The 26,036-nt window shown below is 32.1% G+C and overlaps 2 protein-coding genes across 4 annotated transcripts; both read left to right on the forward strand.

The window, feature by feature from the left end:
- LOC109333486 lies at positions 4,716 to 9,542 on the forward strand. Of its 3 annotated transcripts, none has more exons than XM_019568987.1 (7): positions 4,718 to 4,862; positions 5,845 to 5,856; positions 5,953 to 6,065; positions 6,140 to 6,398; positions 7,849 to 8,028; positions 8,100 to 8,255; positions 9,086 to 9,542. In XM_019568987.1, the coding sequence occupies exons 1-7, from the start codon at positions 4,833 to 4,835 to the stop codon at positions 9,251 to 9,253; spliced, it is 918 nt and encodes a 305-aa protein (XP_019424532.1). In that variant the 5' UTR covers positions 4,718 to 4,832; the 3' UTR covers positions 9,254 to 9,542. The 3 variants fall into 3 exon arrangements, with proteins under 3 accessions (XP_019424534.1, XP_019424532.1, XP_019424533.1); XM_019568988.1 differs by having other exon boundaries at positions 5,845 to 5,853; XM_019568989.1 differs by having other exon boundaries at positions 4,716 to 4,862; positions 5,845 to 6,065.
- LOC109332393 (3-ketodihydrosphingosine reductase-like) lies at positions 22,504 to 24,048 on the forward strand. Its single transcript, XM_019567365.1, has 5 exons — positions 22,504 to 22,779; positions 22,880 to 23,151; positions 23,236 to 23,329; positions 23,412 to 23,523; positions 23,757 to 24,048. Exons 1-5 carry the CDS (start codon positions 22,632 to 22,634, stop codon positions 23,905 to 23,907), a joined length of 777 nt encoding a protein of 258 aa, XP_019422910.1. The 5' UTR covers positions 22,504 to 22,631; the 3' UTR covers positions 23,908 to 24,048.

Genomic DNA, 26,036 nt, shown 5'->3' on the forward strand with positions numbered 1-26,036 from the left:
AGCCTACATCGGGATTGGGTTAACCTACATTGGGGTTGGATTAAATCGGGTTGGACTAAAAAGCTCATATACAATTTATGCATATCAAATTGTAGCCAAAATCCGCCCCAAGTGAGTTGAGGGTTGTGGTGGAGCAGCCCGTATAATATTAAAAAAATTATTTAAATTTTAACTTATTTAATATATTTATAATTTGATATTAATGTATAACTTTTTAACACACTTCCTATGCCTAATACAACCAAACTTGTAGATTTAATGTCTTGATTTTGAGTTAAGACGTGAAGTTCACATATATAATTTTTAACGTAACTCATTTATTGAATATCTCATTTTTATTTGACTCACTCTATAACACAATATAATTTAGAATTTATTATAATATATAAACATTTAGACACTACCAAATATATTATCCTTTGTATGTTCTTTATCAACACTTTTATTATGAACTATTATATTAAATTTGGTTGTGTGAATTCTCTACGAGAAAAATTATGTTTCTTTTAGTTTTGTTGCAAAAATTATTTTCTTTGTAAATATTTATGGTATAGACATTACTCTATTTTTTATTCAAAGTTCATAAAATAATATTTATTATCTATTTTTTTTATTATAAATTATTTTGTAAAATAATTTTTACATAAGGCTTATTACCAAGCCAAAGGTTCCAAAAATAAAATTAAAAAATAAGGAAAAGCGGGTAGCCCGAGCTCGCCCGGGTAAGCCCGTCCCAAGCTCGGTTTTCATACAGCTCGGGCAGAGCGGGCTAAAAAGCCCGGACGCAATAAAAAGCGTCTAACATAATACTTAAGCCCTATAAATTTTCGGGCTTTGGCGGACTGGCCCAACCAGGCAGGTCCATTTTGACACCTCTATATGCGCTACCGTGCTAGCACGTATCCAGAAAATTTACACAGATGGTATAGTTTGACCACCTAACTACCATTATAGTATAGATTTTAAATTATTTACGGAAATAGTGTAACTTTAGCGGAATTGTGGATGCCATCCACGAGTTTGGAGAAGTCGTGAACCAGAAATGCGACTCCCTAGGGAAGTCGTGATTCCCATGCACCAGTTCCACTTTTTAGAAGTCATGTTCCTTAAATACGATTCACATTGTTCCAAAAAAATGGAACTCGTACATGGGAAACACGACTTCCTTGGAGAGTCACATTGCTGGTCCACGACTTCTCCAAACTCATGAATAACATCCACGATTCCCCTAAAAGTTGCACTACTAGTAATTAGGTTCGCCTAATATCCTTATTTTTCTTTTTTAAAATTATATTATGGTTATTATTTTAATTAAATTTTAAAATTAAGGAAGTGTTCCACAAAAAATATTTGATTATTCAAAATTCCAGTTTGAAAATAGTAATTAGATCTATACTTGAAAGGCAAATTTATTCTGGTAGTATAGTTTGACTTTAAAATTATCGTAGTAGTGTAACTTTATTTTTATTTATCAAAGTAGTATACTTTTGTTGAAAACGCCTACCACATTGCCGATTTGTATTTTTTTCCCGATCCCACCAAAATCGGCAGTGGAGTTTGTTTTTTTTATTAAGTTTTTTAGTAATGGGCAGCCATGGTGGAGTTTTCCACTTTTATTTATATTTTATTTTAGGTTGACAAAATCGGCATCAACAAAAGAGTTTTCAATTTGTTTAAATTTTTTTCCCGCTAAAGAACTCGACAATCTTGTAGGAGTTTTCATTTTGTTTCATTTTTAGTGTTTTTACTATTTTTAGTAGTTTTACTCGAACACCCTGATCAACAACAATAATTCATTAAAGCTTTTTAGGATCTATGAATGATATCATTGTCATTAAACCAAAAAACTTTAAAATATAACACTAACAATATTTAACTAACCATTTATTTGGATAAGAATTTGATGAATGATATCATTGTCATTAAACCAAAGTCAACTGATCTGTTCCAAATTTGCTTATTTGTTAACTCCTCTGTCTTGGGTTCTGACTTCTTTGCCTCTCCACTCATTCTTCATTCATGTTACAGCACCGCCACTACAGACGGCTGATTTATTTTATTATTTTAATAAGATTTAATTAACTTCATACTTTAAGATACTATTTTCATTTTCTTGAACAATCAATTTCATATTCTAAAAAATAGTATCAGAAAACGAAAAGTATTTGGTATTTTACTTTTTTAGAGAAAAAGAGAATTAGGAAAGAAGAGTCACAGCTTCTTCTGGTTTGGTTTTCAAAGCTGAGCTCTTTCTTGTGTACCCTTTCTCTCACTTGTTCTGTTTACAGAATAGCAATGGTAGAGGACACGTGTTTCTTCTGCAAGGTATTACATTTTCCAAATCACTCTCTTTCTAATGCTCCTCTTATTTTTTAACAATGTGCTTCTTCTTTTACTTCCCTCAAACAATTTTTTTGCCTCCCATTGTATAAATGTTGCAACTTTGAAGCAAAATAGGGACTTTTCTCTCTTTTCTAATTTGTTCCCTTGTGTTTAATCTTGGTTGTTTATCCTCAACTGTGACTGAAATAGGGGGAAATGGTCAATAGGGTTTAAAGAAGAATGATTTGAGATAGGGGAAGAAGAATTAGTGACAATGTTATTATGCTATGAAAAATGAATCCATTTAGCTACTGTATATGCTTCGATCTGAGTTATTATATGAGTTTGGGGGGTTCATTCTTCATCATCATGTATATGTTTATTATCAGTCATCAAGGGTTTATGGGGTTGTATATGTCAGCTCTGGCTGAGCTATAGTGAGGACCAAAAGTTCAAACCTTGGCGAAATCGATTGTTAGGACTTGGGAGTGAGTTCTTATTGTCACATTGCCATACAGGTTAATGTTATAGCATTCAATGAGATACCGTAACTGTGTGTCAATTGTGTTGGCTGAGTGCTGGCCTCAATGGAAATAAAAGGGCAGTTCAATGCGCAAGGCTCCCATATGATGGATTCCGGGGAGGGTAGAGACACATGCTGCCTTAATTGCTTTGAACTGAATCTTACCATCATGACAAGACTTACCGTCGTCTTATTGGAACTAATACTTATAAAAGGTGTCTACTAATATCTTTATATAGCTAGGTTAATATCTAACTGCTTTATTAATTTGTGTGTGTGTGGTGGTGGGGGGGGTAGTTCTAATTACTCAATATAAATTTTAGTAGTCTCCTAAATGTCCTTTCCGATTCATGTTTTGATTTTTTCCGCCGGTTTATGCATTTGAAGCCCTTCCTAGCATTGAAAGTTGCCCCATTATTGGCATTCTAGTAATTTAGCTCTTTCCTCATACTTGGGTTGCAGGATATTCTTGTGGTAAAGCCTCTAAAGAAATCACGAATGTTATTAAGAACAGCAGTCTTAATGTTTTCAATGGCCTGCAGCATTTTTATCTTCTCAGAATGTCTAAAGCAGATAAGCACCCACGCTAGGACTAAATTTTTGGAGTTGAATGTCATTGAGTTTGACCACCTAACTACCATTATAGTATAGATTTTAAATTATTTACGGAAATAGTGTAACTTTAGCGGAATTGTGGATGCCATCCACGAGTTTGGAGAAGTCGTGAACCAGAAATGCGACTCCCTAGGGAAGTCGTGATTCCCATGCACCAGTTCCACTTTTTAGAAGTCATGTTCCTTAAATACGATTCACATTGTTCCAAAAAAATGGAACTCGTACATGGGAAACACGACTTCCTTGGAGAGTCACATTGCTGGTCCACGACTTCTCCAAACTCATGAATAACATCCACGATTCCCCTAAAAGTTGCACTACTAGTAATTAGGTTCGCCTAATATCCTTATTTTTCTTTTTTAAAATTATATTATGGTTATTATTTTAATTAAATTTTAAAATTAAGGAAGTGTTCCACAAAAAATATTTGATTATTCAAAATTCCAGTTTGAAAATAGTAATTAGATCTATACTTGAAAGGCAAATTTATTCTGGTAGTATAGTTTGACTTTAAAATTATCGTAGTAGTGTAACTTTATTTTTATTTATCAAAGTAGTATACTTTTGTTGAAAACGCCTACCACATTGCCGATTTGTATTTTTTTCCCGATCCCACCAAAATCGGCAGTGGAGTTTGTTTTTTTTATTAAGTTTTTTAGTAATGGGCAGCCATGGTGGAGTTTTCCACTTTTATTTATATTTTATTTTAGGTTGACAAAATCGGCATCAACAAAAGAGTTTTCAATTTGTTTAAATTTTTTTCCCGCTAAAGAACTCGACAATCTTGTAGGAGTTTTCATTTTGTTTCATTTTTAGTGTTTTTACTATTTTTAGTAGTTTTACTCGAACACCCTGATCAACAACAATAATTCATTAAAGCTTTTTAGGATCTATGAATGATATCATTGTCATTAAACCAAAAAACTTTAAAATATAACACTAACAATATTTAACTAACCATTTATTTGGATAAGAATTTGATGAATGATATCATTGTCATTAAACCAAAGTCAACTGATCTGTTCCAAATTTGCTTATTTGTTAACTCCTCTGTCTTGGGTTCTGACTTCTTTGCCTCTCCACTCATTCTTCATTCATGTTACAGCACCGCCACTACAGACGGCTGATTTATTTTATTATTTTAATAAGATTTAATTAACTTCATACTTTAAGATACTATTTTCATTTTCTTGAACAATCAATTTCATATTCTAAAAAATAGTATCAGAAAACGAAAAGTATTTGGTATTTTACTTTTTTAGAGAAAAAGAGAATTAGGAAAGAAGAGTCACAGCTTCTTCTGGTTTGGTTTTCAAAGCTGAGCTCTTTCTTGTGTACCCTTTCTCTCACTTGTTCTGTTTACAGAATAGCAATGGTAGAGGACACGTGTTTCTTCTGCAAGGTATTACATTTTCCAAATCACTCTCTTTCTAATGCTCCTCTTATTTTTTAACAATGTGCTTCTTCTTTTACTTCCCTCAAACAATTTTTTTGCCTCCCATTGTATAAATGTTGCAACTTTGAAGCAAAATAGGGACTTTTCTCTCTTTTCTAATTTGTTCCCTTGTGTTTAATCTTGGTTGTTTATCCTCAACTGTGACTGAAATAGGGGGAAATGGTCAATAGGGTTTAAAGAAGAATGATTTGAGATAGGGGAAGAAGAATTAGTGACAATGTTATTATGCTATGAAAAATGAATCCATTTAGCTACTGTATATGCTTCGATCTGAGTTATTATATGAGTTTGGGGGGTTCATTCTTCATCATCATGTATATGTTTATTATCAGTCATCAAGGGTTTATGGGGTTGTATATGTCAGCTCTGGCTGAGCTATAGTGAGGACCAAAAGTTCAAACCTTGGCGAAATCGATTGTTAGGACTTGGGAGTGAGTTCTTATTGTCACATTGCCATACAGGTTAATGTTATAGCATTCAATGAGATACCGTAACTGTGTGTCAATTGTGTTGGCTGAGTGCTGGCCTCAATGGAAATAAAAGGGCAGTTCAATGCGCAAGGCTCCCATATGATGGATTCCGGGGAGGGTAGAGACACATGCTGCCTTAATTGCTTTGAACTGAATCTTACCATCATGACAAGACTTACCGTCGTCTTATTGGAACTAATACTTATAAAAGGTGTCTACTAATATCTTTATATAGCTAGGTTAATATCTAACTGCTTTATTAATTTGTGTGTGTGTGGTGGTGGGGGGGGTAGTTCTAATTACTCAATATAAATTTTAGTAGTCTCCTAAATGTCCTTTCCGATTCATGTTTTGATTTTTTCCGCCGGTTTATGCATTTGAAGCCCTTCCTAGCATTGAAAGTTGCCCCATTATTGGCATTCTAGTAATTTAGCTCTTTCCTCATACTTGGGTTGCAGGATATTCTTGTGGTAAAGCCTCTAAAGAAATCACGAATGTTATTAAGAACAGCAGTCTTAATGTTTTCAATGGCCTGCAGCATTTTTATCTTCTCAGAATGTCTAAAGCAGATAAGCACCCACGCTAGGACTAAATTTTTGGAGTTGAATGTCATTGAGAAGCCTTCTCAGAGTATAGTGATTCCTTACCTACATTATCCTGAACCTGTATCCTTTAGCAGGTAATGACAAGTTTCTGTTAATCATTATCAGTTGGCTTTGATTAGGACTTGCTGATTTCCTTGTTCATTGCCAGGAAGGAATGTGCTCGTAATCCTGTACTATTCTTTGTCATATTGTCAAATCAGAGATCAGGCAGTGGGTGGTTCGAGACCCTTTTGAATAGCCACATTAATGTTAGCTCAAATGGAGAGATATTTTCTGTTATCAGGAGAAGGAAAAATGCTTCTTCAATTTTACATACTTTAGATAAAGTTTACAATTTGGACTGGCTCAATAGTGCTTCGAAGAATGAGTGCTCTGCTGCAGTTGGCTTAAAGTGGATGCTTAATCAGGTACAAGTTTGTTTGTTAAGTTCTCTTCAACATGTCGTCAACACACTTACCCACACATTTATTGTTGTTAATGTCAGTCCAAAGGCTTATGGAATTTTGTGGCCTTTCTGCAGAAGAGTTCGTTATGAGACTTTGCTTCATTATATAGTCTCTAGGGATTGTTTAAATTTTATTCTGTTGTGTTTATGCATTAAGTTTTGTAGTTGTACATATATTTGTGTGAGTGATTCTCTAGTTTTTCATTGAACTTTTCAAAAGTCATTCCCTCCTACCACCTCAAATCGATACTGGCATATCACATGTCAATCATAAAATTAGTTCTGGACCTTAACTGACAGATTAAAACTAAAGAATGTCTCTGAAGTTCTCTCGAGCTTCTGTTTTTTGTTATAGATGATTCAACACTAAGTAGAAAAAACATGGTTATGATTATTTACATGGGTTTTGTTACCCTCAGACCTTAGGGCTGAGTTTAAGGAACCCAGAAATGGAAATGCTACCTAGGGAACTGATGTATTTAAAAAAGTAAAAGCTGATGTACTTAGTTTTCAAACACAGCATATCCCTTAATGGTTTTTTAAACTCAGCCCCAAGGGTTGAGGATAGCAAAATCCTTTATATATTAGCCGGCATAATATCTAGTTATTTTTTTGTGTTCGGGAGGATTTATTATCCTCTTATAACTTTCTCCCTTCTATTCAAATAATTTCTTTTTTCTCACCAAAAAAGTATTAGAAGGCATAGTCACCCTCTGCATTAGGCTTAGTCCACAGTGTAATTAAACACCATGTACAGACTTCCTTATGTTTCTGATGGAGCATTCAAGTAAGTTAACCTGAGGATGCTTAGCTTCAGGGACACATTTTCTTACCCAGTCTCATGAATAAATCATGCCTCTCATTTTATCACTGCAAGTTGTGATAATTGACTAAAATAGAGCGACATTAACATAGAACAACAGCCAATCTTTTTTCCACTGAGTGGGGTCGGCTACATGGATCAAACAAAGCCATGATGTTATATCATAAATCATGTCCATAGATAAACTATTGACCTCTTCTGGTTGGACATTAACATAAACCTGCGAAATTTGCAGTGCAAGTATTATGTTTGATATGACCAGTTACAAGTTTTACCAGAAGGAAATGAAATAAATTCAATTGTAATATTAATAAGTAAATCATAATAAGATGGGGGTACAATATCATGTAAGTATGGTTAAAGATCTGTGTCAATATCCTTCCTAAAGTACAACAAATATAGCTACTTGCAAATGGAATGGAGGTCGAAAAATTTATTCTCAAAATTTCCTCACTTGCGTATCAGAATTGGTTGAATTTGGCGTGTTGTAGTCCCCTCCTTTTCTGTTCACACCCATCAGGATCATGTTGATGTTAGTTCCGAGTATTATGAGTTAGTACAAATCAAGACATTCTCTGGTTCTATGCAGGGATTACTGGAGCACCATAAGGAAATAGCAGAGTACTTTGACCATAAACGAGTTTCTATTATATTTCTTTTTCGGAGAAACTTACTACGCAGGATGGTATCACTTCTTGCCAACTCCTATGATCGTTACGCAAAGCTATTGAATGGAACTCATAAGTCGCACGTACACTCTGCAGAGGAGGTATCTCCATCCCTCTTTCCTTTAATTTCTCTCAAGTGAATAAAATGTAACTCATTTTTCATTTCTTTTAGGCTGACATTCTTTCAAAATACAAGCCTACCATAAATACTACATCGTTGCTGGATGACTTGAAGGATATGGAGATGAGAGCTGCAAAGGTTTTAGAATACTTCAACAGCACTCGGCATATAATCCTGTACTATGAGGATCTTGTGAGGAATCCCAATGTAAGGGTCCTAAATCTTTCACTAAAGCTTCAATAAATTTTCTTTCCAAATGTAATGCAATCACCATTTATGATTGGTAAATGATATATCCTCCTACCCACAATAAAGTGACATATGTCAAAAGATGATACCTTATTTGTTGATGATTGGTTTCCAAGTGACGTCTGTTACATTTTTGTGGGTAAGAAGATTAGTAGGAGGATATAGCATTACTCCTAAAGGGGTATACTATTTTTCCCAAATTTTACCAATGAAATTCTATCTTTTGTAGATTCCACATCTTTCCCAAAAAAGTTGTGCACTTTGAAGTTTGAACTATATATAAAGAGGGAAATGTTAACCAACGCCCTAGTTAAGGATTCAAAAATAGAAAATATGCGTTGAAAAGTGGTACACTCAATTATTTGAAAGTTCAAGCATTGCACTATAAAAACTGTCTTTATCTCTTAAGTTTACATTCCTTAACAAGTAAAGAGAAAGTGAGAAAAGAGGGAACGAGAAAACAGTGCAAGTAAATGAGAGAATCTGATAATTATAATTGCATTAATGAGAATTGTTGATAGTTCATTAAGTTTACAGTACTTATATCTCAGTACATTCAATGATTCCAGCTGGAACTAAGGTTGAGTACATTCAGTTGGGATTTCTAACTAATTTACAACTAACTGCCACATCTTCATAACTAACTGCCACATCTTCATAACTAACTAATAACAATGCATATTCAGCACCTAGCTTATAAGGGTACATGTAGAAGAGCCTGTTTTATTTCCTCTTAGGTTTCACTTTTCAAAACATCATATGGGGTTTACTGTTTGTGTTTCTTGCAGATGCTAAAAGATGTTCAACAGTTTTTAGGATTGCCACAGATGGAGTTAACGAGTCGTCAGGTTAAGATACATAGAGGACCCTTGTCAGATCACATACAGAACTGGGATGATGTTAACAAGGCGCTGAAAGGAACCGTTTATGAAAGTTTCCTTGAAGCTGACTATTAGTCCTAACCGTTGGAAAGTTGTAAATAACAACTTCACTGATCTTTCCGTGGCAAAGCCTCGGGCGTTTGAAGTTTGAAGGTTTTGGTTTTGGTTCTGGTTTGGGAACACTTACTCGGTGTTCCGATTCCAATTTTGGTGACCCGCACCACCTTCTAATTAAATGAACTCATTTTGATAGTGCCTTCTGTTCATTGCAGTAGTTTGTTCTAATTTTCTTTGTTGAGTAAACATGTATATGCCATTAATTGGCACCTTATTACTTTTAAGTAAAGATGAGCATTTGTTTCACACTCAAAATGATTCAATGAAGCCAATCAGTTTTCAGCAATTATTATAATCACTTGGATGGAATATTTCTCCATGAAGCTATTTATTTCACTAATACATATTAATCAAATTTGGTGTTAACAATATATATGACATTGATTTCTTGAAGACGAGTTGTGAAATTTGATGTAACCCGGTGGATACCTGTCATGTCATAGTACTGGGAAGTATAAAAAATATTTACACTGTCAGTGTATACATATTAAATCTAAATTTAAAAGTATAATAGTAATATTGTTTAAATCTCAAGGGAAAATGCAACGAAGGTTAATAACTAGGGGGATTCTTTGTTTAAATGTTGTGTTTAATATACTAAGAAGTGTTGGTTTTTGGTATCAATATTCTTAAGACAGTGGTTAACAGGAACTTAATAATAACTAATTCAGTTGCAATAACTGACAAATCTAAGGAAGGGTATTTTAGCATTGCACGTGCCTACTGTAAAAAGCTGCACTGACGGCCCAAGCAACTTGCAACTACAGCACAAAAACAATGAAAGTAGCAAGATGTTATTTAAACATTAGTGTAATATACTAACATTTATATCTGTAAAAATTTATACAGAGTCACTATATTATTTATTACTCATTTGAATTATTATTTTTTAATAGACAATAATAATTAGATATAAATAGTAAATGATATAGTGACAATATATATATTTTATTTAAACATTAGGACTACCGTACATGATTTACATTATGCGTTGTTTTGTGTGTTAAAATATATTTTATCGGAGACATTGAAAGTTGCAATCTAGTTGGAAAGCCCAGGTTTCTGAAATTTGTCTCCCGAATTTTCCTTTTCAAGTAATTTTGGTCCAGCCAAATTTGAGGGACAAAAAATACATCTAAACCTAAAAGATTGATAAAATAATCTTGATATACACACAAAAAGTCACATATGTATTATAAATTATAATTGTGCTTAATTTGTTATCAAAATATATATATATATATATATAAATAACATAATGTTTCTTAAAGTTAGATTAATTGATAGAAATGTATGACATGGTATAAATATAAATCTTAGAAATACGCTTTCCAACAATAAAACAAAAGTGGCCATACACCATTACTTTTGACAGCCCAAATTTCCTTTAAGATTTTTCTCAGTCACTTGCCATGTTACAAAATCTCATATTAATTAGATGAGGAAGAATATACTCAACTTAAGTGAACCCATGACTTAAAAATTAAAAGTGACAAATTGTAACGAATGTCAATATTTAAAATTAAATAATAAGCCCATCAAATTGCTTCCACATTCCTCTGTCGCATCAAAATAGTTCTAAAATTAGACTCCACTTGTGTTCCAAATGGCCAATTTGATTACTATAGTAGGGAAGTTGAGGCCAAACCTACACCCTACATTTTAATACTTATATAATTATACCTTTTCAGCATGTGACCCCCATATACAGTAGCGACTTAACATTCAACAGCTTGGATTGTCACAGAATCTCTTGAATACCCACGAATTGCTTTCAGGTCATGTGAATTGCTTTTGTTAAGGTTTAAACTATCGAGATATTGAATAAGCAAAATGACAATAAAATAAGAAAAAAGATGTGTCTACAACGAGGAAGAGATTTTTATATTATTATTGTATCATTTATCATTCATATTTAATTATAAATTACTCTATTACATAGTTATATATAAGTAAGACAAATAAATGACTGAAAATATATTGAATACTTATAAATCTTTACACTAATAATACATATACAATAATATATATTCATATTGATTAAAAAATTGGGTGATGGGCCTAATATAACAAACAATTCCATCAAAGAAAATATAACAAACAAAAGCTTAAAGACTTCACTTCCCACTACATAGGAAAAGACATAGATAGGACCCACTCTCACTATTCCTTGATCTCTATAAATGAGTCCATGCCAAACCAACTCAAATACATGCTTCCTAATTGATACCTATACAATCTAGTTGCTTGCTTAGAAAATTTTAGTTCAACATATTCCTTGTTCTTTGGTTGTTTATTTGCTTGCTCAAACAACCTTAACGAATATGGCCCAAGATAACAAGTCCTTTTCCTTTGTGATTTTGCTTGCATTGATTATTTTCTACCAAGGATTCTATTCCATTGAGGGAAGATATTTGAAGTCTGAAAACGTGCATGGTGGTGTTTCAACAACAAATGAAGATACGCTTACACAAGTGTCTCCACCAACACTGCCCAGCATGGTGGATGGTGCAACAACGGTGGCGCCGCCTCCCGGTCACGGCATAGATGGTTTTAGACCCACAGTACCTGGTCACAGTCCCGGTGTTGGGCACTCCGTTCACAACTAAACTAAGCCATGAGTTTAGGTGTCATTATTGGCTAGCTAGTTAGCGATATAATATGGTCTATTTGTGGTTTATTTTCAATACATATGTTTCTTAATCGAAGATGTTGTATTCAATTTTCATATTGTTTAAAACACAAAATGCTTCCTTCATTTTTTGTGTTTTGCTCTCTTCATTTATTTTAGTATCCAGTATTTAACTGCGCAGATTCTCCATAGTCTTTTTAAGTTTTTTAGTTAATAAAGGGAGACCCTAAAGAACAAAAAGACATCTTATGTGTGCTGTAAGAACTGAAATAAATATATAGTTCACAATATATTGACTTGAATAAAGTTTCTTTTCAATTTTAGACAAGACAGACTGAAAAAGTGTACGAATAAAATATAAACTCTCAACTTAATCTGTTTGTTGAAGTTGTTTGCAAATCATGTTCTTCATACAAAAAGGTTTCTTAATTAATGCAGGGGCGAAATTTAAAAATTCCATTTTTTATACATCAAATTTTGATATTTTTTTCTTAGAACAAATTAAATAATTTTTATCTTTCGTTATTTGTTTATAATACTAAGGACAAGCATTGGTTAAGAAAACATACGAGTATTTTTTTTTATGGAATTCATGCAAAGATTATACACGGTAAGATTTTTTAATAGTAAGACTTAATTACTCTTGATGCTTCTAAGTTCTAAGTGTGGTTCGTGCATCATAAATGCACCAATACATAAACGCAACATCAACCTCGTTAGAATTTCACATGCCTTTATGGTTCTAAATTCCAAAATATATAGAGTACAAATTACGGTCGGACTAAATCTAGGAAGTGAGCTAGTTTCCGGATTTTCTTCTGATCTTGGAATTAAGCACAACGCAATAAATTACTTAGAGTTATAGCAATCTAGATTAAAGGAACAAGATTATTTCTATTAATACAGAGACAAACAAGTGTATATATTTTTGTTTGATTTTAATGGTGAAAGTGTAATTTTATTGTAACTGAAAGAATAAACGTATCACTAAAAGTTATATTTCCTTCATTTTTAGAAGTACTTGTATCTTTATTAATGGAGATGAACCTTACTCAAGAATGAAGATTAGTTGTCCTCAACCTTGACTATCCAATCAATTTTTGACATTATTAAAAAAATGAAGTAGCTAGTATGAAACAAAGTAAAAATTATATATTACTTTTTATTCTGTGTCAAAAGTTAATTGAATGAGATAAAGTTAGGGACACAATTTAGCCATAGCTAATCTTCATTTAGTGGTGCATATTTATTACTCCATTCTTTACATTTTTTTTTCATGAGCAAAAGTTAATTTTAATAAAAAAAAAACTCCATTCTTTACATGCCTAGCTATTCTATAGTGTAAGTGCAACTAATGTTTGTAACTCGTACGTATTCTTTTTATGTGAAATCTCCTACTTCCCACTAAATATTCTTAACCTCCTAATAATAACTCAATACCTCCCCCACTTTCTCCATGGCAGAAGAGAGAGAATAAGAAAATGAAATATTGGCATTATTACTTGAATGTCATTCTAATCAAACGTCCATGGTGTATTTACTTTTTACTTTGTAATAAAGTTACATGTGCATAGAAACTTAACTTTGTTAACTTTTTTGTGTTGTTTTTACATTCTTCTTTCACATAGACATCGTGCTTGCATTCGAAATTGAGAATATGGTAATGGAATCTTCTGGGGTGCTTGGTAAATGATTCTTTTCCGTCTCTGTTTATTTATATTTTTAATCGTCCCTCAGTGTTTGGAGCACATGCACGCTTCTCCTTTTCTTTTGCATGCTACTTTTTAACCCTTAACTATTTTTAGTTAATTTTATTTAATCATTCACTATGGCAAATTTTACTCTCATTTACTTGATATTTGCACTCTTGTTTATGTGTGTGCTTTGCGTGTGTTGGACCAGACTGCGACTGGGGAGCCTCCAACCAAGTTCCATTGTTAAATGGGTATGAGAAGAATGAAGAGTCACAAGTGAGACACCACGTCTTGAACCAAAACATAAGGCATTAGTTTCATAGGCCTTTCCTTCTTATCAATTCTTGCACTCCTCCCCGCATATCTAATGTGGGACTTCACACTTGAATATACCCAACAGCATGAAAAAGGAAGATTTCATTAATTTTCTAGGATTGCAAGAAACTAACTCACTATATTCAAATAAACAGTATAGTCCTATATGTCTCATTTGCAATATATGATTGGATACAAAAATCTATATATTCTCAGCAAAAGAAGATGTGTTGTTTAATGTAGTAAGCGAATTGATAGGTTATTCCTGCAGCATCAGGAGCCGCTTGTTGCAATGTTAGGTTTGCCAATGGGGCATGGACAGGACAATGTTTTGTAAAGTAAACCAAAATAAATGGTAGGTCAACAAGTAATACTTAGTTTATGTGTGCATTCATTCCAAAAAAAATGTATTAAGTACTAGTATTAACCTATGGTTTATGGGCACATACAGCGAATCCCACGTGAAAAACCCTAATGAATATCTTTTCAAGTAGAGACTATTAAGTGGGATAGTGCATGTGGAGGGAACAATATCAAAAGTACAATTCCTTGTTAGTTCCAAAATTTATAGTTTAGGAGCAGCCTTTCAGTTGTATCAAGGGGCAAAAGTCATCAACTGAATCCCATAACCATAAACTTACTAGTTAAACAAACACCTAATAGATTAATTTCATACAAGATGCAAGCACATGGGAATGGAATTTTTTTGTTTTATGTTTTGTCATGGAGTCATTTGTAGTAAAGAAATATATATTTGATATAAAATTTGTTACAAAAAAGTATAATATTTATATCTATCTTTCTCCTCCATGTAATTACATGACAGGAGAGGGCAAGAGAAAATCTCTTCATTAAATGACATGAGTTAGGTTTCTAGTACAATAAAGCAGGGGTATTATTTGATGCCATTTTGCTTCTTTCTTTTTTTAAGTATTTTTAAAATACCTGCATAACAAAGAAAATGAATATAAGTACGAGATTATAATAAATGTATAACATATTAAATAGGATATTTAAAACCTGAGGTAAGGATAACCACACTTAAATAACATATGCCTAAATATCCGTTGTGTTAACTAGAGCAGATTTTGGTAAATCCCAAGTCTAACGTTAGACTAGTTATTAACGGAATTTCTTTATTATAAGACATTTTTATTTGAATTATTATACATCTCAATAAACATAATTAGTTTTCTTCATTTTTTAAAAATGTATTATAAGATTACAATTTTATCCTTGTAAGTCTCATTAAAAAGTTCACAATTATCTTCTTATTTCTCATTAATGAACAACCAAGAAACATATATAGTTAAAGTCGTTATTAAGATAAAAAAGATGAAAATAATAAATGTTACATATGAAATATAAAACATCTTAAAAAAAATACCAAAATCGTCTAAATATTGCCTTGTGAGAATGATTAGAGGACTAATTAATAGTTTTTACTAAATAATCTTAAATGTTCACAGAAAAATTGTTTAATATTTTCTAAAATATTAATTAAATATTTCCTTTAAAATAATTTTATGTGTAAAATAGCAAGTAATAGCAAATTTATCCTTTTTGATGAGTTAGGACTTTTATTATTATTATTACTAGTATGTTGACCGGCACTCTGTGCTGATCGACCCACATTCTTATTTTTTATGATACAGAATGTATCATATTCATGTTATACTATTTAATAAAAATAATTTAAATATAAGAAATGCAATATATGAACTCAATGAATAGTGAAAATATAAATAAAAAAATGTGTGGAAGATTAATGATATATTAATATACAAAATGGAGGTAATATGTTAAAGTTTATAGTAGTTATTAATAAGAGATGTGCCAAAGGATAAATTTGTAATATAAAAATTAAGTCAATATAATGATTATTACTTGTTTGGACTTTATTAAGATTTATTATATTATATATTAAATTATATATGTCCTTACTTTCAGGTCATACTTGTTTAAAGGAGTTTTTTTTTTCCAATCTACATTTTTTTTTGGTTATTTTTCCCATCTACATTGATTAAGGCAGTTTTTAACAAATTTCTAAATAAATAAAAAAAGAAATGAAATCTTTCATCTATCATTAATATGTGTGATATATAAGGCCGTAGAGAGACAAGAAGAACAATAGAACTAAACAAGGGAAACAAGATAGAAGCGCTTTTAATTTACTCGAGAGGTTGGGCTTAAACAGTTAATACCCGCCATCCACTATTTTTCATAGGTTCTCTCTACGGAATCTTTTCCCACCGATGAGGAATGAAAGACATCACATGCCATGGTCGAAACATTAATAATAAAATCATATTCACTTTTTAGTTTATAATAACTTGTACTATAAATATCAACCTATATGTACTAGCTTTCAGTATCACCTACCTATATCTTTCATCTTTCACTACCCTCTTGGAAGTAGTTACGTCACACTCACACCCTTTTCCATTTCTCTCATCGTATATCCTCATTTAGAATCACGTTAAGTTCCTCTTCATGGCAAACACTAACCAAATCAAACTAGCATGTGTTTTTCTTTTGATTTTGATTTTACACCATCAAGATCTCTATGTCCAAGGGAGGCATTTGAGATCTCATAGGTTGTGTAGAGAGTGCTCCAAAACTCACGGAAACATGAAGAACGTGGCAGCTTATAGTGGTGTTGGTGTTCATGGAACCAATGTTGTACACAAAGAAACAAGAAGAAGAAAAGAATATGAAGTGGACGATTTTAGACCCACTTCTCCAGGTCATAGTCCAGGTGTTGGTCACTCTATCAACAATTAAGGGTGAAGTGTGAAGTGTATTAGCACTTTATTTATAAGAATCCATGCAACTAGTAATTGATACTTTTCGTGGAGTTGCTAGCCAAATTGTTATAGAGAAGAAAAAAAGAAGTTAGATTAGATTGAGAAAAATGGAGTTTATCTTTTAAATGTATTGTTGCTGCTTATAGAATTTGTATCTCGCGTTTCATTTAATTTCAATGTTTATAATTAGTCATTTTAGAGGAATTGGATGTCACCTGATACCAAAATAAAACAAAAGTAATCAAACTAAAGAAAATATGATGTGAGGAATTTGATCCTCAAATTCCATTTGATGATCAATACATTTTTAAAGGAGATTAATTTGCAAAGGAAACCATTGATATTCACACATACTAAAAGGAAAAACTTAAGTCCATGACATCCACTAGCTTAACAAATCCATCAAGGGCCAATTTCACTTCACCACTATCTAGCTACTTAAACATCCCCTTTATTCTCTTGGATACTTTTTCAGTTTTTCCTCATATTGAATGGTCTATATGTCTTGCGAAAGTTTATCATTCCTACTTATCTAGAATATATCCCAGGTTAGAAATCAAATTGTGTTTGAAAATAAGAACTTTTACATGAACCAAGTAATGAAATTAATTTACTTCAATTCATGGAGCCAAGTAAGATATGAGTGATTTATTTATTCTTACATTGAGTGTGTGTTAAACCCCGAAACTTATATCACTTTAAGTTAGACTTTTGGTAGATTTAACCATCACTTATTATCCTCAATAGTGAGATATCACTCAATTAATTTTACACCACTCTTCACTGGATTGGGTTCTTCTTTGGTCATGGACACTCAATATTAGAATGTGGAGAGAAATTAGATTTTGCAATTTCTTAAATTATATAATTCAATAGTTAATAAAATTTGGACCTTTCAAATTTGTTTTTATCACTTCTTATTCAGGAGAGGGTATGAACCCTTATTTATTGTATGTGTTTTGTTAACATTAGCTCTTAAAATAACGTTTTAATATATATAGATATAAGGTTTTTAAATCATTTATCACATTTTTCTATTTTTTATGTAATAAATATGAAAATGATACATTTCACCTTAACATTTTTGTGTAATATCTCACTTTTCCTAGTATATTGGAAGATTTATAGGTCACTTTTATATACAAATATATGCATTTATATTATGTTAGTTAAAGCTGAAGTCAAACATATGTAGAATGGGGCCCACAAGCATCCTCCTTTTCAAGAATGATCATGATGGTTAAGAGGACGTAGTTAAAGTAAGGAAGCAAACGTGATATGGGTTCCAACTTAGTATGTAACAAATTTAAAAATAAAATAAAAAGAAAATTATAAGTCGGTTTAATAGTTAGAGGTGAAGTAAAAGAGATTAATGATTAAAGTCTAACTCATAATAAATACTAATATACTAACAATTTGGATTAAAAAACATTAAATAACTATTAAATTTAGAACTGCCAGAAGTGCAATCTAGGCTAGCTGTTTTGTATATGTTTTCTATTAAACGGGACAAGTACTTTGGTATGCCTCTTCTAAAATGCTGCACACATGCACCACTCTAATTTTTGTTTGCTTCATTTGTGAAATCCCTATTTATCTTTATTATCTTATTTTTTTTATCATTTTACCCATGCTTCAATGATTTTATCCACAGCGGAAAATATTTCAATTTGATAATGGTCACTTAGTTACCTGGCTGTGAGCATAGGTACCTAGTCTTGAATCACTTAAACAAAATTTCCCTTATCTTCAACCATAAATCATATAATATTAGCGTGGTGATCAATTTTTAGATCCATATTATACCCTAAAAATGAGCGATCAAAGTAGGTACCAAATGAAGTCTAAATTTTTTTAATCATAAAGTACCATGTTGAGTAGTAGTGAAGGTGATGAAGTAAAGGAAAAAGGGTAAAAAAAGATATAAAAGGGTATTTTCACAGGTTAAGTAAACAAAAGTAGAGTTTGCTAATTTGCTTTACTAAAAAAATTAGAGTGCTGCATGTGAACAGCACTTGAGAGGGGTTGTAATAATGAAGTAGCCATTGAAACAAATCCTTGTATATTTTTAGGGATGGTTGTACACTGGAACAAACACTCGTGGCTTCAACTTATAAAATTTGCAAGTTGAAGCATGCGCTGTGTAAGGTCTACAATTTAGTTAAATATATACTCTTAAAAAGAAGAATATGCTTATAAAATTGTTTGTTTACATTGTACGGGGAAAATTTTGTTTTGTTTACTAGTTCATAATAGTAGTACTTTTTAACACTTCTTGATCGTACTTTACTTATACCAACTCAATCTCACTATCTCACCACGGATCTGAATATAATATAATTGATCACTTCACAACATTCTTGAAACAGTATATACTAAGAATATGCAAAAGGGTCTTGACACTTGACGGCTTTTTGTGTGTTTTAATATTAGAAATATATGGTGTGCTACTGTGCTCTATTAAAGTACTGATACAATTCTTTTGTCTATAAAAAATATTAGAAATACAAATATAATTGTCATATTTATTCTTTTTCGTAATATAATTAAAGATATGGTTTTAACCCAGATCTTAACGAACTTCTTGATAGCACTGCTTAAACAATGTTCATTGTGCAAGGGATGCATAGTGCATCAAAATATGAATCGTGTCTCAGCAATATCAAATCAGGGTATTAGATAACAACTATATTAAAAAACTTAAATCATATATTGGCTCTTGGCTTGTATAAAAGTAAATTATATTTAGAGGGCACTCAAGAGTAGGATTGTGTGTGTGGCTGGGTTGGTTTTATAAGTTGATTTGGTTCCAAACAAAGCCGAAATTAAGAACCAAATCAAACCAACCCAAAAAAAATATGATTTGAATTCAGTTCAGTTCAGTTGCTTGGTTTTTATGGTTCTGGCCGAAACATGAGTTTGGAGCCCTACTCAAAAGTTAAAAAAAACATTAAGCCTTATCTATTAAACTAAGATATGAAACATGTCATAAATCATTTACTGATTTACCTTTTTTCTCACTTTTTATATATCTTCTATTTTGAAATTGTCTTAATATCATACAATACATTATTAACTGAGAAAATGATGTATACACCTAGTGAAACAGTTTTTTACATTGTCACTCCATTATCTACTATTTATTTTCAATTATTTTTTATTTTTCACAAAAATAATCCAAATTAATAATGGATGATGCACTGGTTGTGCATAATTCTTTACATTGTCAGTGCATCAATATTACACTCTTATTAATTTATTATAAGGGAAAACGGGTTGGCACACTCACAAGGAAGAATTGCGAGAACTCAAGTGAGAAGGAGCAGTAACAATTTAAACACAAAACTAGATGAAGAAATGAAGCAACAGATTCACCACCATTTCAATTTTCCCGTGGGCTGAATTGGTCTTCAGTGCGTATTAATTGGGCTCAAGTTGTCCTATATGCAGAGTCCAGAGTCTGATAACTTTGGACCAACCAAAATTCTTGGTACAGCTTAGAACTTCATGTGGATTGGGGAGCCCTTTTTTCTTTAGTAAAAAAGTTTTTCTAGATGCAAACATGTTAAAATACACAAATGTATTGTAGTGAAATTTTATAATTATATTTTTGTATATTTCTTATTATTAATTATATTTTTAAAAGAAAAATAAACAAAATATTATTGTACTACTATTATTTTAGTTTTCTCAGATCTAAATTTCAAGCTGTCAATAGAGAGGTTTGTTTTCCTTTCTTTTCATTTATTTTGATCCATTATCATTACATATTAATATCTCATTCATTTTTCTCTCATAACTCCCAAACATTACATAATGATTTTTAGAATTACATGCTAATGTAGAATTACTTGTGAAATATGGCATTATGGGCAAATATGAATCATTATATAAAAAAGTGATTGTTGTAACTTTCTCATTCCTTGATGGAGATGTTGAGTGGTACCATTTGTACCGACAGAATGCCTTAAATTTCAACCTTTACAATGAATGATTGAAGACTGAATTTCGTAATTTCTTCTATCTCATCAAGCACATCACCATAAGGACGTTCATGAATGATTAAAGACTGAATTTCGTAATTTCTTCCATCTCATCATGCACATCACCATAAGGACGTTCATGGCTACATTTATCTTCCTTCACTCATCATAATGACGTTCATTTTGAAAATCTTGTAACCCTTGTTCATTTTTTTTCTCTTTATATAATTTTCCTTTGCCGATAAAAAAAACTCACCCTAAGTAACAAAGAGATAGTGTGAAAAACGTAAAGGAATCTTACACAAGCATGTGAAATCATTTAAGTGTTAGCCCCCATTATTTCGAGTAAGACTCCTCTCAAGTAATGGAGAGACAAGTGACTTTTTCCTTTGTATTTTAAGGGTAAAAATATAATATTATTTTAAATAAAAGGGATATGAATGTAATGCATATTGTCTTTTCTTTACTTTTACATAGCACTTGCCTCTCCGGAGATGAGTCTTACTCCATTATTTCGGTCTCAAAGCTGTATCCAACCACACTTATTTTCGTTGAGGGGCATACACATATTGAATAGGTGCTATTGAAGTACACCCTGTCCCTTCCTTTCCACATTCACTAGGATATCTTGACCTTGAGAAGTGCTAATAACGAATGTGTGACGTGTTTAGCTTGCTAAAGGATAAAGTTTTCTTATATGTTGAAAATGACAAGACTTACGACTTACATGTATATTCTTTTACATCTTTATTTTCTTTATCAGCAATGAAAACTTTATTAATCAAGAGATAAAATATTATGGGAACAAGTGGTACTCCTATCCACTGAATCTTTGAAATTAACAAAAAGAAAGACAAGTTAATTGATGTCTCATCCAATCAATGTAAGAGTAAGAGAAGAAAGGAAAGCGTACAATAATAAGGTTCCAGGAATGCAGAAAAGTAAGCTCCACCATCTCCTCTATTTGGAACCTCATTTCTCTAAGCTTTGGTGTTGCATCAAGTGGTACGGGTAAAATTAGTGTAAGGACATTCCAATCATCAATGAATGATTAAAACATTTCAAAGATAAGCTTAGTCCATAAGAAAGAAAGGAAGGACAATGAGTAATGAGTGGGGAGGGGAGTGGTTGTTGTATGGGAAACAATGATTGGGACAACTTGTCTCACAGCTTTTAAACTGCTCTTATTGGAGATGTGAAGTATAATACTTTGGAATAAAACAAGTAATAGTTAATTTTTATTTGAACCTTCGAAATTTAAATATTTCATATTTGATTTTTTTTCTCTATCTCTCAGCATGCAACACTCCATCTTGACCTTCACTAGAATCAGCACCACCATATGCATTTCATTTCCTTTGTTTCAGTTGATTGAATTATTATTCATCATAATATTATGCACCTTTCACTATTTACAAAATATAATTTTTTCTTATTACAATCTTTTAATATGGAGGATATCGGGTTGGAACTCTGGAATCCGTGCAAGATGTTGTTTAAGTACATGACATATTTGAAAACTAGGATAAAATAGAGTTCGTCCTAAATCTTTAGAAACACTCTTTTCTTCACTTCCTCCAATATAGTATGAATTTTGTTGATTTAATATTAATGATCATATTAAGGAAGGACAAAAACAACAAAGGTCAAATCTAAAATTTTAGTATATAATAATTGAATGATAATTACACAATTACTTTTCTTACACCCTATAATTTAAACAAAGGTATTGTAAAAGGTGTCAGTCTCATGATGTCTCCAACAACACCTACCCTATTCACTTTCCACTGTTAAATTAAATCAACCTCTCTACCCATCACTCCTTCTATCATATCCCTCTCTTTTTGTATCACAATTTCGTTCATTCTTAGCTTGATTCACAGTATATCATAGTTGGAGTTGGAGATGATGATGAGAAGCATGACAAGCTCTGCCACTTCCTCATCACGAGGCATTGCAGCTATAGTAGGGGTTGGTCCCAATCTTGGTAGATCCATTGCCCGCAAGTTCGCTCACGAAGGCTACACCGTTGCCATTCTTGCTCGTGACCTAGGCACGATCCTATCTATAATAACATATATTTTACCTAATTATTTGTGTTTTATTTTGATTGTCTCTATAATATTATTATTATTACATAATGATATGATCAGAGAGGTTGTCAAGATTGGCGGAAGAGATAGCAAGGGAAAAGATGTCACAAGTGTTTGCAATACGTATCGATTGCTCAGATACCAAAAGTGTAAGGGAAGCATTTGAATCAGTTCTTTCACTGGGATTCGTTGAGGTTCTTGTTTACAATGCTTACCATCAACCTCTCTCTAATAATTGTTGGAACCCAATCTCCTTCCAACATCTCACTCTCGATAATTTCCAAAAATCTCTCGCTGTTTCATCCCTCGGTGCCTTCCACTGCGCTCAACGAGTAATATCACTTACCTAATATTTCTTGTACATATATTAACATACAACAGTGACTATATGCTTTCTTAATTTGAACGGAATGAAGGTATTGCCGGCCATGGTGGAAAGAGGAAAGGGCACGATTCTCTTCACGGGTTGTTCTGCTTCGCTAAATGGCATTACCGGATACTCTCAACTATGTAAATTAATACACATATATGCAATTCTTTGTACTGTATTATTTTGAAAATCGAATTCGGTAATTAAGTTTATATGGGGCAGGCTGTGGGAAATTTGCGTTGAGAGCTTTAGCACAATGCTTAGCTAGCGAATTTCAACCTCAAGGAGTGCACATAGCGCATGTTATAATCGACGGCGTTGTTGGTCCACCCAGGTCTGTAATTCCTTGTTTCTACTTCTATATATTGCAGTTGAATTTCCTATTCTTTTTCTAACTAGGTTCCCATTCAGTCCATGTATATATGTACATGCGTGTACACACACCAAGAAAAGGAAGCCAACTTCAACATGCATGTAAATTATTATATCAGTGGCAGTGATCTAAGCTAATCATATTAACTACAAATTATTATTAATAAGGTTAACTTGTATGTTGTGGAGGTGCAGGCAAAGAGGTTCAATTGGTGATAAGCAAAGTAGTGAAGGAACAATGGACCCAGATGCGGTGGCTCAAACCTACTGGCAATTGCACGTTCAACATCCAAACGCTTGGACCCAAGAGATCGATCTTCGTTCCTCCGTATCTAGATTCCTTTAGCTGCTTAATAAGCTACCTCTTCTTTAATTTGTTACGTTCTCTGGTATCTTCTCTATTGAACTAAACTATGGTTATCTTTGTTGTAAGCGTGTTTGGTAGTAAAGGAAAAGAAAAGAATAAATGAATCCTTCAATTTATGTAAAAAAATTTGGTCCAACCAGACATTTGCATTGACAAAGTTGTGATTAATTAATAGAAGCATATCTGTATGAAAAAAATTGATCTTATTCTTAACAAATTTACTAAGCTAGGAAGGTTCTCAACTCAAATTTCATCAGCCACATGAGGATCTCATTCGTGGGTAATATAAAGTACATTAATAAACACTTATAAAGTTATGAGAGTCGATGGGTAATTTATGATTTATAAGTATATTTGTCAAGTGTCAAGTTGATAAAGTTGCAAGGTCTATCATGAGAATGATTATTAGTAACCAAGTTACCTAAACTTCATAAATACAAAATCAATAGCACACGGTACTATTAATTGTACTGTCATTTTATTTTATTATTATTTTATTCTAATTCAATGAATCTCATACTCCAACCATAAAACTTTTAAAAAAAGTTGATCAAATAATATGAATTTTATGTTGTAATATCATTAATTGTTTTTGGAGTCACACACATAATAAAATATATAGAGACTATTTTACTGTGTCATTTGCTTGGCCATGCAATGCAACTATTGCACACTTCGCGGTATGTTTTTTTTACTATTAAACCATGTAGATCTTTGCGTTATAGTTGTACAGAAGTGTCATTAAAGATATTCACTCTTTTATTCAACACGTACAAAATAAACTCTATGTGTAACCTTAATTAAATATGCTCTACAGCATTTGCAATTGGAGTTGCATTCATTGTGCAATAGTTCTGCAAAGATTATATTGAGACTTACATAGGCAAACCACTGTGGTTGCATAAATTTTTATGGGATCCACGTACTGTGGTTGATAAAATGCTTAAGTTACATGAAAAGAGAAAAACGAGGTCCTCGAAAAAAATATGAGGTCGCATGCTGGACCAAGTAAGTAACAAAATTCATGATTAAATAGTAGGTAATGGGTCAAGTTGTATTGGATAAAGAAAAGGGGGACCAAAAAGTGAATGTGGACGAACATTGAAAAAGATAAAGGGAGCTAACTAGGAACAAGGCAACAAGGTTGCATGGATGGAAACAGGACTTCGTGTTCTATTCTACCACACATAAACTCTCTATTTGATTGAACCTCCCAAGCCTTTTAGTTGAAGCAAATATTGTCATTTCCCCATATTTTTTCTCTTTAATTATTAAATAAATGTTCGTTAAATTTTATGGAAAATTATATATTCTCTACTAAATCATCTTACTAATCATCTTACCTCACAAGAAAATAACATATGTCAATATAGTGATATTTTATTTATTAATGATTGATTTATAAGTTACATGTGTCACTTTCTTATAAATAGAGAAATTGATATGAAATTTTAGTAAAAAGATATAATTTTACTCAAATTTTATATAAGAAGTATTATATCTAAATTTCAAACAAGAACCCACTTTATCTAAATTTTGAATTTTTTTTGAGCAAGTTTAATGTAATATTTGATTTTAGGAATAAGAAATGATAAGTGAATGTATTTATTGAGTCTTTATAGAAACATTGAAATTTTGGGATATGAATTCATCTAATTGACTGCTTATGTAGCTAAAACGAGCAAAGCACCACTGCTTTATTGAAAATGGATATGAACTAGTGATCTATAATAGATGAGAAATATGAAGCACACATGCTTCAAAATTTGAAGCCCAACTACCAGAAATCAAAACCCTATCAATAAGAAACACAGTTGTATATGTTTTAGCTACTATGACGAGCCTTGTAGGTTTTAAGCATAGTTTTTCTTCCTTCTTTTCCATTTTTATGAAATGTTTCGGACTCTAACGCATCGGTATATCCAATTCACTGAGTTATAAAATTAGTATTGTAATATATTTTCTTAGTGTAAAGTGTAAACTATCCATTATGCAACACAATGATCAAAATGAGTTATTTGAATATGGCTAGGGTACACACAATCAACCAATATTTCATGATCTCTACTACCAACCCTAACCGGACCTTGGTCCATTGAATGTCATTC

Source organism: Lupinus angustifolius, chromosome LG18 (genome assembly GCF_001865875.1).
Source record: "Lupinus angustifolius cultivar Tanjil chromosome LG18, LupAngTanjil_v1.0, whole genome shotgun sequence".
In the NCBI taxonomy this organism is placed as follows: Eukaryota; Viridiplantae; Streptophyta; class Magnoliopsida; order Fabales; family Fabaceae; genus Lupinus; species Lupinus angustifolius.